General features: G+C 50.2%; 7 protein-coding genes across 7 annotated transcripts; 3 read left to right on the forward strand and 4 right to left on the reverse strand.

Annotated features, from left to right (window-relative positions):
* The first annotated feature begins 543 nt into the window (after positions 1–543).
* Positions 544–3,801, forward strand: TrAFT101_002129 (uncharacterized protein). Its single transcript, XM_024906427.2, has 2 exons — positions 544–1,473; positions 1,527–3,801. Exons 1-2 carry the CDS (start codon positions 1,335–1,337, stop codon positions 3,176–3,178), a joined length of 1,791 nt encoding a protein of 596 aa, XP_024763246.1. The 5' UTR covers positions 544–1,334; the 3' UTR covers positions 3,179–3,801.
* A 1,909-nt stretch (positions 3,802–5,710) lies between these two features.
* TrAFT101_002130 (uncharacterized protein) lies at positions 5,711–6,675 on the forward strand. The gene is made up of 2 exons (XM_024907844.2): positions 5,711–5,927; positions 6,000–6,675. Exons 1-2 carry the CDS (start codon positions 5,846–5,848, stop codon positions 6,368–6,370), a joined length of 453 nt encoding a protein of 150 aa, XP_024763247.2. The 5' UTR covers positions 5,711–5,845; the 3' UTR covers positions 6,371–6,675.
* A 482-nt stretch (positions 6,676–7,157) lies between these two features.
* On the forward strand, positions 7,158–8,218 carry TrAFT101_002131 (uncharacterized protein; the record flags this gene model as incomplete). Its single annotated transcript, XM_066126517.1, has 2 exons — positions 7,158–7,461; positions 7,635–8,218. The coding sequence occupies 2 exons, from the start codon at positions 7,158–7,160 to the stop codon at positions 8,216–8,218; spliced, it is 888 nt and encodes a 295-aa protein (XP_065982620.1).
* Positions 8,214–10,032, reverse strand: TrAFT101_002132 (uncharacterized protein). The gene has a single exon (XM_024907845.2). It carries the CDS (start codon positions 9,826–9,828, stop codon positions 8,362–8,364), a length of 1,467 nt encoding a protein of 488 aa, XP_024763249.2. The 5' UTR covers positions 9,829–10,032; the 3' UTR covers positions 8,214–8,361.
* A 133-nt stretch (positions 10,033–10,165) lies between these two features.
* On the reverse strand, positions 10,166–12,796 carry TrAFT101_002133 (uncharacterized protein). The gene is made up of 2 exons (XM_024899714.2): positions 11,140–12,796; positions 10,166–11,084 (listed from the first exon to the last, which is right to left on the reverse strand). The coding sequence occupies exons 1-2, from the start codon at positions 12,141–12,143 to the stop codon at positions 10,484–10,486; spliced, it is 1,605 nt and encodes a 534-aa protein (XP_024763250.1). The 5' UTR covers positions 12,144–12,796; the 3' UTR covers positions 10,166–10,483.
* Positions 12,797–13,757: 961 nt separating this feature from the next.
* TrAFT101_002134 (uncharacterized protein) lies at positions 13,758–14,081 on the reverse strand (the record flags this gene model as incomplete). Its single annotated transcript, XM_066126518.1, has 1 exon — positions 13,758–14,081. The coding sequence occupies one exon, from the start codon at positions 14,079–14,081 to the stop codon at positions 13,758–13,760; it is 324 nt and encodes a 107-aa protein (XP_065982621.1).
* A 225-nt stretch (positions 14,082–14,306) lies between these two features.
* On the reverse strand, positions 14,307–15,466 carry TrAFT101_002135 (uncharacterized protein; the record flags this gene model as incomplete). The annotated part of the gene is made up of 4 exons (XM_024907846.2): positions 14,307–14,726; positions 14,795–14,874; positions 14,992–15,082; positions 15,140–15,466. The coding sequence occupies 4 exons, from the start codon at positions 15,464–15,466 to the stop codon at positions 14,307–14,309; spliced, it is 918 nt and encodes a 305-aa protein (XP_024763252.2).
* Between the last annotated feature and the right edge of the window lie 789 nt (positions 15,467–16,255).

The following is a 16,255-nucleotide window of genomic DNA, read 5'->3' on the forward strand; positions in this document are numbered from 1 at the left end:
ATGCCGCTGTGATGATGGTCGCCAATCTAGGACTCTTGGACACAATGTGGCCGTCTCATTGGCCTGGCCGCCCATATTAGACCCCTCAGCACATGTCTCGCCTTTCCCTTCTAGAAGGACGGCAGAAGCAACTGGCCAGGGGTCCCTTCCCACGCTGTTTCCCGCAGCCATGGTGAGATGCAGGGGCCACAGAGCTGGTAATTTACGGCTGTCCCTTGCGAGGTCAGGCGACGAGGTTGCTTGCCCTCTGGTTGGCCGTGGACGAGGGCACCATTCAACAGCGACAGCCTTTTCCGGCCTTCGCGGGTCCCCACACCACCATCTAAACTTTACACAGGTCGCTCGAGTCGACAGACTTTGGCTGCTGGGCGCCAGCGGCTTTTTAGCTAGCCAGAGGCGACTTGTGTTTCAGGACAACATGGGGGCCGCTGGGAGAAATGACACTGTTCCTGAAATGGGGTTTGGTGTGTGGTGCTGGACAGGGGAACGCGCGACACTAATTCGTCGGATTCCACGACTTGACCGGGTTATGCCAGTCGCTCAGCAAAGAAAGGATTTGGGATTAGGGGGCGGATTCATGCTCCAAGCGTTGGGTCCCAGATGTGGCCCTACCGCTACATTGTTGCCCATCAACAGTGCCCCGACGCAGTGGGCTTGAATTTGCACGGGCTGGCGCTCTGTCTGGACTTTTCTCCGACAGATCTTCTAGAAGCCTTCCCCGGCTTTTCGACCGTTTGCTGGCTCCCCTCGCCATTTGTTTTCTCCCCTTGCTCGGCCCTGGCGACTGTGCCTCTTTCCTCTTTGTCGCTCGTTCATCCAATTTGGCTTCTCATTTTCACAAACACATTTCCTCACAGGCAGTGCCTTGACAAACTTCTCAACCGACGACTCAATCTTGAGGCGACGCTAATATTCATCCAAAGTCTGATCCGATTGAGGTCGTACTAACCTGTCAACTTCACACTCTTTGATTGTGAGCGTGAGCGGGACGCGAGACGGGGCTGGACTGATTTTTTAACGCTCATACCCGCGGCGTATCCAAGACTTCTTTCTGTCAACCCTCATCGCCGCGGTGTGCGGCGGTTATGCCATTTTAACGACGAGTGGTAGTACTGAGCTGCCAGCTGCTCTTTTTTTTCTTCCCTCCTCGCCTTCCGACACAGACAGAGTAACGCACCGCGCACCGGCTCCAACGTGCCTGTAGGTGGTGGCCTTTACCTATCGGCACAAGCACTATTCTGTGCGTTTTGCGGCGATAGCTGGTCCGTGGTTTGTTGGTTTTAGCGGAACGACGAACGCGATTTAATTGTCTAATCATAACAATCCTTTCCGTCATGTTTCCATACGGAGCCGCGCCCGAGGAGTCCACCGTGCGCCCATTGGCGGATGAGGACCAACAGTTACTTCTCGGACTTGTTCACAAATATGGAGCTTCGAGTGTTTTGTACGCCTTGACCGGCTATGGAGAACCATGTAAGTCATTAAATATCTCAATCAAATATCAATTTGAATCTGACTGGATTCAGCTCGCGCATCTGCGTTTTCTGCAAACACACTTCTAAGCAGCGCGAGCGCGTCTTCAATAGCATGGACTAACTCAGAGGCGGCCTCACAATGCCGATCAGATGAAGCCTCCATTCACACTTCATACACTTGGCCCGATGTTCAGAACGACATTCAACCAGTGCATGATGGAGAGGCTAACAAAGGGACCGAGCGATCATGGCTCGACTCGCCCGTAGCAGTTCCGTCTCCGATGATTCAGCCTCACGACGTTACATCACACCCATCTCCGCGATTAGTAACACCAACCTCCAAAAAGTATCAGTGTCCTATGTGCTATTTGGATAACAGCCCCGTCGGCTTTGGCCGAAAGAGTGATTTCAAGAAGCACCTTCACAACTTCCATGGAGCCGACGTCGTCTGGATTTGCCGAACTAAAGGATGCCATTTATCTTTCTCAACTGAGCGTGCTTATGGTACTCATGCGAAGGAAGCTCACAGAATGAAAGCGCTCCCTAATAGCGCTGCTCGGACGGAGATGTGCCCGCAGCTTGTCTTTGCTTGTGGATTTTCCAACTGTCGCGACCGGCTGTTCGAGGCCCATAGCCCCGAAGATGCCTCGGCAACACGCGATAAGCATTTCGAGCATATTGCCAAACACTTTGAAGACGGGTTCGACGTTGCCAACTGGGAGTACCGGGTGCAGATGCAGAATCTTATGCGACAGAAGCAGGTGAAACAAATCTGGAAAACGTGCGTATGGCCCAAGGAAAAACGACAACAGCTTCACTGGCGAGCCAGATCTTCTGGAGATTTGAAGCGTATACTTGAGTGCCGCCACCTGGGGACCAACATCTCCAGCCTCGTCAGACTGGCTTTCATTCTGGGCACTCCTCCGTTCACAACCAACACCACTCCGCCGCCGAACGAAATCGACGCCTACTTTCAACTTCCCTACAGGAGTCAATGCTTATTAGAGTCATCCGGTCACTCGACCCTGCCAAGCACCGCTTCAAAACCGGAGGAGGGCTCGCCTACGCTTAGCGTCCCCAAGAGTCGCTCAGGCATCACGAGCATCCCTCAAACTATGCTCAAGCTCTCCAGCCGCTCACTGAAACGGGGTACGCGACCGTCAACACCCGCAAGTGTCATGAGTAATAGCGGCGATACAATCATGGGAGACGATTTAGCGGCTGGCCCGCACCCGGGAACTCCATTCCCCATCCCCAATGAGACTGTTTGGCCGGCGGATGCTCCAAAGTTCGCTCCGGATATTCCGACCTCCATGCCAAAGCAGATGAATAGCACGGCCGATACACCGATCTTTGATCATCAACAGCTACAGCATCAGCAGCACCCGCAGCAGCACCCGCAGCAGCAGCTGATGTACACCATGCCGCCACAGGACCCTTCACAGCAAGCATGGATGGCCATGGACCAGCAGATTCCGACATACCAAACACAACAGCAAATTTTTCCAGAACAGCCGGATATGATGAATGGGCTTTACGATTACTCGATGAACACGAGCCAAGCGTCCACGATGCGGCCAGGAACGCCAACACCACATAAACGACCAGCATCGTGGAGCCGAATGATTAGCATGGAGAACCTCCGACCAGCTAAGAAGTCGACACCTGATACGCCACCACCCGGTATGATCATGGGTATGTAAACGGAGATGATTCCGTATACCAAACTATTTGCCATTGTGATATTCTGCCGCCAATACGATCCCGATAGAGGGTCCGTTAGCGAATCGCTCCACTCTTTTATCGACGTTTATATGTCTCCTTTATATCCCTTGCTGCGGCTGATTTCCTGTATTCTCAAACATATATACCACTATTTATACCAACTGGACCGGGACGACAATGTACACTTAATGGGAGGAACTGAGGACGGGGAAGGGGCAAGGCCGATCGAATCGCTTTCCATTTTTGTCACTATACTGATACTGAGATACCATTTCATTTCCTTTCCCTTTTTTTTTCCCTTTCCTTTTTTTTTTTTTTTTTTTTTTTTCGTTTCCTTGTTTTCTCTTGTCTTTCTATTATGCGGTGGACCGGCGTCGTTCATGAATCATATATATTTACATAGACAAGGCGGGATAGGTTACCATGGCATTACGTGTAGCGAATATCTCTTTTTTTCTGTGTTACGCTATAGTGTACGAAGGAGGAGAGAAGGGAGGGTAGAGAAGTTGGCGGAAAAGCAAATCAAGATACGCATGAATACTTACTTGTACGGCGCAACGTCTGGTGAAAATGACCTTTACATAAGGCAGCAGGAAGCAACCTATAATTGACTTTTTTTCTAATTCATTCATTCATTCAATTTTTTCTTTATAATGCTGTGCCATTACTCTGTGCTCTGTAGAGATTTGCGAACTCGGGAAATATGACGCGAATGAATAACGGCATGGTATTTGGCGTGACTACGAAGTACACAGAAATAATATCCAAGGTACGGAGTAGTACTAGGAAGTCACATTCTTGTACTTCGTACCTTGGGTACCTGTATATCGGGCCGTCAGCTTACTCGCCTTGAAGCCCCGTGTCCGCTATGTAGGGAGACGGTGACGAAGAATAGACGACGAAGGGCTGCTGTCGGAATTGGGATCCATGTGTTTCATACGCGACCAAGAGAGGAAATACAGCCAGAAGTCGGTGAGAGGCAGAACACATGTCATGGTGTGACATGCGAGACATGAGGACCTGGGCTGCTGCTTGTCTGTGCGACAAGCGAGAGAAGCGAGAGAAGCTTTGGAAAGGTGATTGGCGGCATGTTGAGCTCCGTAGAGAACTATGCCACAAGAAAACAACCAGGGATATGCTGCAATATATGGAGCGGAGGAGTGCGTTTAAGATATCTAACATGGAACTGCTTTCTTGGCGGTTAGTAATATCATGTAGCAATGGCGGCTGCTGTTGAGAGAGCAGACTATAACGTTATTGGCTGAGATAGAAACGGGACGGGACGAGCAAGCAACAGAGACGTATTGGACGTGTTGGGCTAGGAAAAGGAAAAGGGATGGGAAGCTTCTCACGCACGCCCTGCATGTAGGTACTTTGAATCAACGTTGGAGTAAGTTGGCAATGAAAAGCATGGAGCATGGAGTGCTACACCGTTAGGTACCATCGCGTATACGCTGAAGATGGTACGGGGTCGGCCTGCCTTATGTGGCGCCAGGATCCTGGACTGTGCAAGGCATGGATGGGGCCTTGCCGTTGGTTTTTGTTGGGCTGAATTCCACATTATACGTATGCCGCTTGAAGTTTATGAGAAGAGAAAAAAAAAAATAGGTTGACTCATGCTTTGAAACTAAGGAAGATGCGAAACCTCTTTTTCCATTCATCTCGATTGGCATTGGCGATTGATTCCGGGATCTGGTTCGGGGTCCGGTCCGGGTCTGATATTCCAGAGCCTGCGTCCGCAAAGAAACAAGAGCTGCTGCCCCATTACACAGCAGTGCCCGTAAAGTCCCCAACTCCGTAATACAGTACTATGCAAGTGCAGTGTAAGGTGGCGGCAATCGTTCAATGAATGGCCTGGGCGGCTCCTAGTATGACAGGCCGAGTAGATGCAATAAGCGCTACCGACCGGAAGCAAGGCCATTATTGATTTGACATGTGCGCGCTCTAGTCTAGGCTAATAAACACAAGAGAGAGGGCATCGGATATCGAGCGCATGAGGCCTTCCGGGAATAAGGGCCTTTGTGCAGGCGATGTGAGTCAATGGTGTTCCTTTGCAGAGAACATCTCCGTATTCGCAATTGGATACATGTGTCCAGTACCCGACTTATGTTTTGGTGGGAAAAGAGGTTCAGTAATATCTACACATGCTTATATTACATACCTACTATATGAATATAGTGGTATTACTCATGTTGGAGTCGCCAGAAGCGACTGCTTACACTGGGCTGACAGAGAGATGCAGGGGAAGACCGGGATTGTTTCGCTGAGGAAAAAAAAAATTGACAGTCGGAAGAGGGATCAGCGCATTGGCGATTCTCGCAATAAGATATAAATAAGCATCGACAAGGTTGACAACCCAGTTGAGTGACCAAAGCCGGGCGTAGCTAGTTGTGTTCAGCCTCAATTTCAAGCCAGTAGCATTTAGCTACATTTGAGCAGGTACTTGGTAGCACTCGCTTAGCCTCAATAACATGCATGTGAATCAATAGCAGGGCTGGTCATATTTCCCCGCGTTGGCGATCATCCATGACGACTTAGACTTCCAGAACTACTAAAAAAACATCTAATTTTTTGGTTTATGCTAATTTGAAACACTTGAAAGCAAGCGAATTTTATGAGTTTTTTGATATTTTTGATGAGGCCGTATGAGTGACGAGGATTCCACCAGGCCTGGGGAGGATGCATCGTCGCTGAAGGATTATGTCGTAGACGCCCAGGAGGGTATATGTATGTTGATTTGCTACTTGTATAATTGGGATGTTTTGTTTGCTAATGATGGTCTTTTTTTCTGTAATCAAGCTCTTCCTATTGAGCAACATGATGACGATGAAGACATTAGCAGCGAGGCGAGCACGCTGTTATCCAGCGCGGGGCATCACAATCACCATCCCAAACATCGGAGAGAGCAGCACCATCAACATGTCGAGGGTGATGAATCTAGTTCCCGGACGGGATACTTGACAAGGAATTTTGGAGGAGAGGCGATTTTGAGGATGGGATTGTGCGCGGGGATGGTGGTCGTGGTGTGTTTGGCGGTGGTGAGGGCGGTGGAAGGGGAGTTTTCGCCGGGGTTGGTGGCGGGGGGAGGGCTGATGATGATTATGTGTTTGGTGGTTGGGAAGAGGGATCTTTGGAGGGGGGGATGGCGATTGGGTGAGGGGCGGGGATGATGATGATGATTTAGATTGCTGCTGTGTTGCAATCATGTATGACTGTATGGATGTTTTGATGTTTTGTTTGCTGAGCGGGTGGTTGAGCAGGGTAGATATATGTGACCCATGCTTGTGTTTTGCGAATATAAATGCGAGGTTCGAATATGGGATTGAATTACAGTCTAACTACACCGCGCTATTTCCCTTAACCGGCTTGGTTTTCATGTTGAACTCCTTGCGTACTCTACTTTAAAGATGAGCATATTCTAGTAATCGCACATGTAGCAGCGCGGCCACCAAATGCAGGGGCAACAACAAACGGAATAGTTTTAATGTAGAGCTATAAATCTGTTGGATCGAAGCAAAATGCGTAGTACTACTACGGCAACTTACATAGAGCGTTGTACCACTTGCAGGAGGGGCTGCATTCTTTCGTCCGGTGAGTGGTCCTCATAGCGATTGCCAAGAGTCTTTTGTATGAAATTCATTCTTGATGGAGTACAAGGACGTGGGTCTTGATGGGTATTGTTATAAATAGCTAAGAGTTGTGCTGGTAAAACGGTCCAGACCGCAAAGTGATGATGGTAGCACAAGGTGAGAAAAGGGGGGAGAAGAGAAGGAAGCTCGGATATTTGTATTACTGTGAAACTCTGATTGATTCCTTAACTTAACCATAGTTGCTTTTTCTTCTTCTTACCTTTCTTTGCCCTTCTTTCTTTTCCTATAACAGGCTGGCTGTCTCATGAAAAGCCGATACTATTTGGAAGATACTTGACAAGTAAGCCAAGATTGATAATTAGTAGCTATGAGCTCAGACTTGGGAGTATTTGTCACAGCACCTATAAGCTCAAACGTAGCTGCGTTTACCACAACGCCATTCTCGTTTAAAACCCTCTTTGGCATATTAGCTTCTTCACCTTCATCGTCATCAAGTGCAACCTCGGTTTTGGAAGCAACAGCCACGCCATCGCCGTCTTCACAATGCTATTTCCCCAACGGCCAGTCCATTGTGAACTTCGACTATACTTACCAGCCGTGCGGAGGCAGAAACACAACATGGCAGCAATGCTGCGATCCTGAAACGGACATTTGCAATGAGAATGGTCTGTGTACGCATCTCGCGGACAAATCTTCTGTTGCTTTTAATTATAGAGCTGGATGTGCGAATGCGGACTGGTCAGGATGTCCGCAAGTTTGCCTTGACGGTGATTTTCCCTCCCCCCCCCGAAAAAAACAAGACGGAAAATTCAAAGACTAATAGAAACCTTTACTTTTTATCCAGTTTTATCAAGTTCCTGGGTTCAAGTTCAGCATTGTGCTACGGGAGAATACTGTTGTAACCAACGTCTTTCTGATTCCCCTACAAGTGGTAATTGTTGTGACGACATAGACGGTCGGCAGTTTGATCTCTCCAACCATAACCCCAACGCGGAGAATACCACGGGAGCAGCGGGAGGTAGTGATGAAGGAAAGAAGAATGGGACGGATGTTTCTACTGGTGGTAGTAGTAAAAATACTACGCCGGTGGGCGGCGATGATGATGATAATGATGATTCTAAAACTGACAGGGTCAGAATCGGAGCAGCTGCTGGAGGTGCATTGGGTGGCCTTGCAGTAATTGGTGGTGCTGTCGGTGTATGGCTGTATTTGAGAAAGAAGAGGGCTAAGCAAGAGAGGGAGATGATTTCTCAGGAGGAGGCAGATGTTGAAGGCCCTAACGCAATGGAGCCGCTAGAGATGAAGCAAGTCTTGGAGGTGGGAACTGATCTGATGGCTGGACAGAAGTGTACTCCTGGATCTGATGTAAAAGTTCATTCTGCCGTGATGGAGATGGATTCAACGGCGGTCTATGAATTGGGAGGTTAGCTTGGATTCCGATGTCTTGACCGCTATCTTTGCTGTTGTATATACCATCATGTCTGGGATATGGTATATGAGAAATAAGTAAGAGGAGGAGAGACAGATACGTATATTTACACATATACAATAATGTATCATAACGACACCATCTATAGCCACTTCGCCTCGTCTGATCCTAAAGGCTTCGGCATTTCCTCCCATCCAACCTTACATCCCTCAACACTAGCACTATGTCTTACCGCAGTCATTTTCCCAAATGCCGTATCTCTCGTCTCATAATACTCCGCCGGCACATCTGCCTGCGTCACGAAATCTCGAGTCTCAAAGCCCGTCTTGCCGGGATACTGCCCCAGACTGCGTAGATACTTCATCACACCCGCCAGCGAAACATCCACAACCCAAGATCCCCCAATCTGGGAGCGTTTATATAACGCGGCCATGACGCCCGTGGCGAGAAGATACCCGCCTGCGTGGTCGAGAGCTTGGCAGGGTAAAGCGCGGGCTGTTTCCCCGGCGCCAAAGTGCTCTGCTTCGGAAATGTTCATCCCAGAGCAGGTCTGGACGAGAGAATCGAACCCCCGGCGTTGAGACCATGGGCCCGAGGGCCCAAACGCAGATAAGTTGGCGCAAATAATGTTTGGATTGATCTTTTGGAGCTCCTCCGGCGAGAAGCCGTAGGAGGCGAGACTCCCTGGACGATACCCCTGGATGAAGACGTCACAGGTGCGAAGCAGCTCCAGAAGGCGGTCTTTTTCATCCGCATTGTGTATGTCTAGGCGGATGGTGCGTTTGCCGCGGTTGAGGTCCCTGTCGAGCACGGGTTGATTCGGCAGATTCGGCGATGTTACCCACAAGACGTCGGCGCCGTGAGCGGCGAGTGCCTTGCCGGCTACGGGGGCGGCAATGACGCGGCTCATTTCGAGTACTCTGACGCCTTGGAGGCAGCGGCTGTTGCTATTGGTCGTGGATAAGTTCTTTGGCGGGCCCTGAGCAAACTGCCTGACGAGAATGGGGTTGTTGTCTATGGCTGCGGATTGAGGATGGGCATCCCATTCGCTGTATGTGCGTAGGGCGTAGATGACGAGCTTGCCCTTCTCTGTGCCGGCGGTTTCGAGGTCAACGCTCTTCCATTGGGCTACTTTGGCGGCGACATCTTGGCGGGAGGCATCTGGGGGGAGGCCGAGGAGTTCAAGTGTGCCGAGTGCGTGGCAGGGGAAGTTGTCGTGGATGCGGACGAAGCCGTCTGCTGTTTTGTGCAGGCCACCGATGGACCCCCAGGGGTCTTCCAGGGGCTGTTTGTCGATGTCGTAGAGACGCTCTGATTTGAATTCTACTACGGCGTGCTCGAGGGGAACGCTCACTCGAGGTATTATGGATGATGGGGGCGAAGAGCGTGTGCTGTGTAGGAGAGATGCTGAGAGGGCTGAGAGGGCAATGGAGCTCTGTGCAAGATGGCCGATCTTGAAAGATGAGGGAGCGGCCGGAGCGGCTTGATGGCCTGGAAGGGTGAGGGATGAGAGGGCGTGAGGAGGGAGATGGACGCTGGTCCAAATTTCCTTGACGATGTCGGCTGCGGAGAATGAGGAGCGATTGATGAGGTTGTTTGGTATGGACATGGCGAGAGTTGAGACGTCTTATACGGCGATTGATGACCCAAGATTTGTCTTTTCGCCCTTTTCACCATATGTCCTAACGCCTTATATGGGAAAATGCTTTAGTATCAAATTTGTGCTTCAATAACGAATAGAATAAAAATGATTCAATGGCAGTGTTTTGTCTAAAAGCTGCGCCCTTGTGATGATCACTTCGGGCGGATCAAAGGAAGCAGCATGATGTCTAAGGATGCCGAGTGTGGAGTTAATTCCCGACGCTGAGCCTATTTAGCCTCAGCCGCCATCAGCCGAGGCTTCACGTATCACGTCTTTAATGCCGTCATCGAGCTGAAGTAAAAATCTCGTTTTCGAAATATTATCATATATTCTATTCTATCCAGACAGCATAATTCATGACTGCATGCTCTCTGTCGTCAATGCTGCGCAAGTCCACCTCTAGTAAATGCATGCCTTGTATCTCCTGAATCCCAAATCTATCCGTGGTATATCAATCCATGCCCCTTGCAATGCTTTGATGCAACTTTAGTAAACCAAATAGAAGAAAGAAAAAAAAAATCAATCAAAAACCGCTTTCTCCAAACAATAATTAATGCTTCCACCGAAATTGTTCTTTTTTTTTTTTTTAATCCAGATTATAGTTAAATAGAGTAGAGATGAGTTAGTTGGCTACTGCTTCGCGCTCTGCCTGAGCAGCCTTCTCATCAGCCGTCAATTCCGATGCTGCTTGGCCAATCTTGATGGTCAACACCAAAATCAATGACAAGCCGGTCATGGCAACACCGATCCAGAAGCCAATCTTGTACTGTTGCCGTAGGCTGAGCCCCTCCGGCAGTTTTCGCCTGTTGGCCTCGGAGATGGCCATCTCGGCAATACCCAGCCAAAACGCCATGCCAAGATACAAGAGGGTGTTGATAAGACCTCCGGCAGTGGCCTGGAGACGCCGAGGCATGGACGTGGTGATGAAGACGTTGGTGACGTTGTAAGTGATGTCCACGCCGATGGTGCCGCATACCATGGCGGGGAAGATGTACGCCCAGTAGAGGAAGCTGGTGGAAGGGTGGCCGTTGACGCGGTCGGGGATGATGGCGAAGAGGAGGACGGAGATGAGGAAGCCGACGCTGGAAATCATCATGAGGATGCGGTTAGAAATCATGTGCATGACGAAGCCGCCGCAGACGGCGAGGCAGACGCCGCCAATGGCTAGGGGGGTGAACCAGGCGGCAGTGAGGATGGGAGTGGTGTCGAGCACAGTCTCGATGCTGATGAAGGTTGTTAGTGATGTTGGTTGACATATTGGAGAGGAAGAGCACTCACTAGTAGCTTGAGTAAAATAGGTACAAGCCAAATACACCGTACAGGCAAAACAGAGCCAGAGACAGCCGCTTCATGTACTTGGGACGGAACAAGTCGGCCGGGAGAAGCGGCTGAGCAGAGACCCAGCCCTGCGTATAGACACCGGCAATGAGGAAGAGCATGCCAATGATAAAAGTCACATAGATGTAAGGGGTCTGCCAACCGTGCGGGGCATGGCCTCCATCTGTAAAGGCAAAGACAACCAGAATCAAGCCGGGCACAATGGTGCAGAGCCCCCACCAGTCCATGCGAATAGACTCATCCTGCTCGTGGAGGTTTCGTGGAATGGTCAGGAATCCGGTGACGGCAATGCAGAAGACGATGATGGCACCGATCCAAAAGTACCACCGCCAGGTCATGAAGTCGGCACACACAGCTCCCAAGAAGATGCCAAAGTAGAATCCCAGACAGGCAAAGGCGCCCCAGATGGCAAACACCAGGTTCTTGCGAGGGCCAGGTCGGTATGTCTGTCCCAGGAGAGCCAGGCCCGCAGGCGTAAAGGCCGAAGTGCCGATGCCCTGAAGAGCTCGGCAGATGATGAGCATGATGGTGTTTGTGCTGAAGCCACAGACGAGCGACCAGATCATGAACCAGATGTGGCCGAACAGGAAGACGGAGCGGGCACCGTAGATGTCGCACAGGCGGGAGAAGGGCATCAGGAAAGCGGCGGTGGTCAGGTTGATGACGCCGGCCGGCCAGGTACGAGTGTTCTCGGGGATGTTGAGGGCGTCTGCCACGGGAGGCAGGATGATGTTGAAGCCGCCGATGAAGTACTCGCTCATGGTCATGGACATGACGACGGTGATGATGAAGCCGACCTCTGTGATCCAGGACTTGAGGACGGCTGGGCGGGCTCGACCGAGGCGTTCGAGCTCGGCCTTGTCGGGGAACTGGCTGAGGTCTGAGGAGGTACGGCCGGAGATGACGCCGCTTTCCAGGCCGGCGAGAGGCTCTGGCTGGCCCATTTTGGATTTTGGATTTCGTTTCCTTCTTTTCTTTTTTCTTTTCTTTCTTGAGTCTCTAGTTATGTATAAGATGAGACAGATAGATGGTAGTAACAAGACGAGGAATAGTAAGGGGCTAGTTGAGGAAAGAGAGAGTTATCCACCCTAATGTAAATAAATGTTGTAAAGAAGAAGATTGACAATTAAGTTCCCACAACAGCATTCTCAAAGTCGATTTCCCTGGGTCTTATTTTATCCTTTTTTTCTCAAGCTCACATGTCCATTTGTCATTTTGATGACTCCACGTGGGAAAAGAGAAAAGAAAAAAAAAAGGCGGTGCACAAAACCGAATATGAAAGAGAAAATATGGGATACGGGGGTCGTGAGAATTTTTGTGGGTTTTTTTCCAATTCTTTGCGGAGAGGCGTTGCTCGTGGTGCAATTTTTAAGCTCTATGGGTCTTGTTTCTATGTGAGTGTGGAGTCTTGGCTTCCGGTCTGGGATTTGGACCAAGTCCAATTCGGGGCAAAAAAGGACAACAAAGACGCCAAACGTATGAATCACGCCCGTTTGCTGGACTTGGTTTTTCTTCTTTTGCTTCTTACATGCTTCTTGTGGTGGGCGGTAAAGGAGGGTCGGGTGGGTAAAACAGATCTTTTACGCTGTGGCGAACGGACTGACCTCATGGGACGTTCCCGATAGGCTTAGAAGGTGTTCTACAATAGGCAAAAGAAAGACAATTCTCACTGTGCCTGGTTCACTGGGTATGAAGTGAATGCCACTACCGTACCGTACTGTATGTATTAAAGGTGACTCAACGGGTAGTATTTGGGGCAAAAAAACAGAAATCCTCTAGACTTATTCTCGGGAGAAGCAAAAATGGCCCATTGCGTGAGTGGCTCCGGATTTTACTGGCTTTATCGACGCCCGGGTTGCGTCTTGGCTTCCTTTTCGGGGCAAAGTCTGACAATCCAACGGCCGCTAAACTTTTTTTTTCGGGCGTTAAACTGCACATGTTGCAGATGGCGCTTCTGCAAGGGCCGTTGACACTGATTGATAATAAAAAGTCGTGTGGTAATGGTGGATGCTGTCCAATCGGCGTGTTTGCATGATTGGGACTTGGGGAGCTTGAATAGACTGCACTGCCATTGTGTTCCGCGGACATCCGGGGAAGAGGCTATGGAGAGAGAGAGCCTGATGAGGAAGTTGTTTGACATTTTCTTCGGAAAGTTTCCATGTAGATGAGATGTGATGTGACATTGATGTTTGCATTGACGAGTCCAATCTAGGAGATCGAGACTCATTTGTCATGGATAATTTGATTACATGGATAATTTGATTACGTGAAAATCGATTACATTAAACGAGTTGTCATAGTAATCATCACAAACTATCGAAAAGCTTGATTCAACTCGAATCGGGTAGCTTCGGTAGATCTCCTTAGGGCAGGTAGTGCGTATTATGTTTTTACCAATTGAACGCCACATCTCTTAATGCTAAAGCTGAAACATCTAAGACGTAAACCAGGAATAGCCATACAGAGGGAAGCTTGCCTGCATTATATATTTCTTTCTAAACCCATGTCGTTGATGTTGTACAGCTCTTTCTCTTCTTTTCTTCTCCCCTCATCAAATCTCAAACTAGCATGAACATGCCATGAATGAACTCCTCTCCAATATGGTTATAATTCGTGATATGATGGTAACCTTGGAACATAGATTCCTGCTTTGAGAAGACGATATTCCGACAGGAAACAGGCAGATCGGTGGTAACACTGTGATACGTTTTTTCTGTTATACTAGGCGATGAAGAACGAATACGAGTCCGGCGATTGCCAGGGGAGCATCTACCCAAAAAGACCGGTACTGGCAGACGATCCAAGAGCCGGACCTTGATCTTGGTACAACTTGACGGAGAAGCATTTCCAATATCAATATTACCAGGATCACGTTGCGGCATGCATATTGTGATTGGCAGGTACGGCGCACAATATCCTCATACAGCTGAGACAACAGAGCACAGCAGCATCATCACACAAGCTCTCGAATGTCTCATCATTATTATTGGCTGTAGCCTATATATGTGCTTTATACAAATGCGCCAAAAACAACTTCGATACCACAGGGAAATTACTCCGTATTACGACCTCTATATCATATTATTCACTACATTACACCGCATCGTTTACAGCATCTGAGACAGAACAGCTAGCAGACCAGCTCCAAAGATCAAGCTGCCCGCCGCAGGAGTCAGAGCATTGGCAGCCGACTTGGGGCTCGTTGAGGCAGAGGCAGACTTGGTAGGGCCGCTGGTGGTGCTGTTGGTGCGGCCACCGCTGCCACCGCTGGTGGGAGAAGCAGTGGCAGAAGAGGTGGGAGGAGCAGTGGTGGTAGAGCTGGAGTTGGAGGAGGAGGAGCCGACGGCCTTTTCGTACTGGCTGACGACAAAGTTGACAATGTCGTCACCGTAGCGCTCAATGTACAGGTGGTGAACGGTGGTGTTGCTGCCGCTGTCGCAGTAGATGTCACCGGTGTCGCAGTAGGAGATGATGCGGCTGGAGTAGGACTTGCAGACGTCGATACTGGCCTCGGTGCGGTTGAAGATCTAATTATTCATGGGAGGGTCAGCTACCGCGTCTTGTGAAAGTCAATAGCTGGAGATGTTTCACTTACGCCGTCGCGCACGCTGGTGCCTCGGTCGTATGTCAGGTTGGCGACATGGCTTGGGTCTCCGAAGATGGCAACGGCGACGACTATTGGAGCGGGAAATTTCCCCTGTTAGCTTCTTCTGATTCTCTTTCTTCCCAAGATTGATAACCCGGCTAAACGAATATCCTGGCCTCAGCAAAGGGAGAAAAGGAAAGGCTCACCATTGTCCATGATGCTCGTCGACAAGGCCTTGTCGTCAATGAATGGGCTGCCACCACCGCCGCACACGGAATCCGAGGAGACTTGCGCACCCTGCAACGGCAATGAATCAGCATTTTGCAAATAAGCCTCGACCAAAATCAATCATACCTGAGAGTAGCCCAAGATGGCAATCTTGTTGTCGGGACAGGCCTGGCCGTAGGCGTTGAGCAGCTTCTGCATGTCCTGCACGCCCTTGCCCTCGGAGCCCTCGTAGTCGTCGAAGGTGGCCGGGTAGTCGACGGCGACAACCTGGCTGCCGGGCACCTTGGCGGCGATCTGGCTGGTGAGATTGCCGGTGACACCGGTTCCCGCAGGCTCTTCAGTGCCTCGGGCGACGACCATGTACAGACCCTTGGCGCATGTTGGTGCTGAGGCTGCTGTGACGGCGGATGAGCCCGCGGCGAGCAGGGCGAAGGAGAGGGCGAGACTGCGCATTGTTGCGGTTTCTGCTTTTTTTTTTATCCTTCCTTGATTTTGATTATGCACCCAGCGTCGGATCGTGGTCGTGAGAGGTCCCTGCCGTGAAGAAAACTGCTTCCCCAAGATGTGTAAATGACAAAGAGGCGGAGATGGGACGGGAGCCGCGAGAGGGACCAGGGATTGCTATTTATCTATCGAGCAGAATTATGCACATGCAGACAAATAAACAAGCCGTGAACAAGCAGACCCCATTCCATTACGTAGCAGCCGCGAGAGTCGCAGCCGTGACGGAAGGGAGACGCCTCCAAGGATCCGCGTCTGGGGTCTCGCCTCGGGCCATGCCAGAATCGTTGCATGTGTGCGTCAATAGTTCCATGCCTACCGCTTTCAGCCACCAGCAGATGGTCCCTGCGGATGCGACCGTGGCAGTGAATTCTTGGGTGCTTAAGCCAGCTTCAGTCTAGCAGCAATACGAGCATCCATGCAAAGCCCAGTCTTTGTCTGTCTCCATCGCTCTCGGTAGCGCCGAGTCAACTGAGACGCTTCCCGCATGGAGCACCCAAAAGGTCCAGAGGGCTGATCGGTCGGCGTGGCTGCGGCGCGCGTAACTGTGTCTGGACAAGGGCGCAAATCGAAGTTGCTGCTAGTTCCTGCGCCTCGAATCGCTAGTCGGATAGGCGGCTTGCTGTGGGACGGCTTTTCTTTTTCTTTTCCATTTTTTAGTTTTTCTTTTTGCCCTTGTTCCCCGTCTCGGGGTCTTGATCTGGCCGAGGCACACGAGAGCTGTGGTTGGCTGCTGAACAA

This window comes from Trichoderma asperellum, chromosome 1, assembly GCF_020647865.1.
Source record: "Trichoderma asperellum chromosome 1, complete sequence".
In the NCBI taxonomy this organism is placed as follows: domain Eukaryota; kingdom Fungi; phylum Ascomycota; class Sordariomycetes; order Hypocreales; family Hypocreaceae; genus Trichoderma; species Trichoderma asperellum.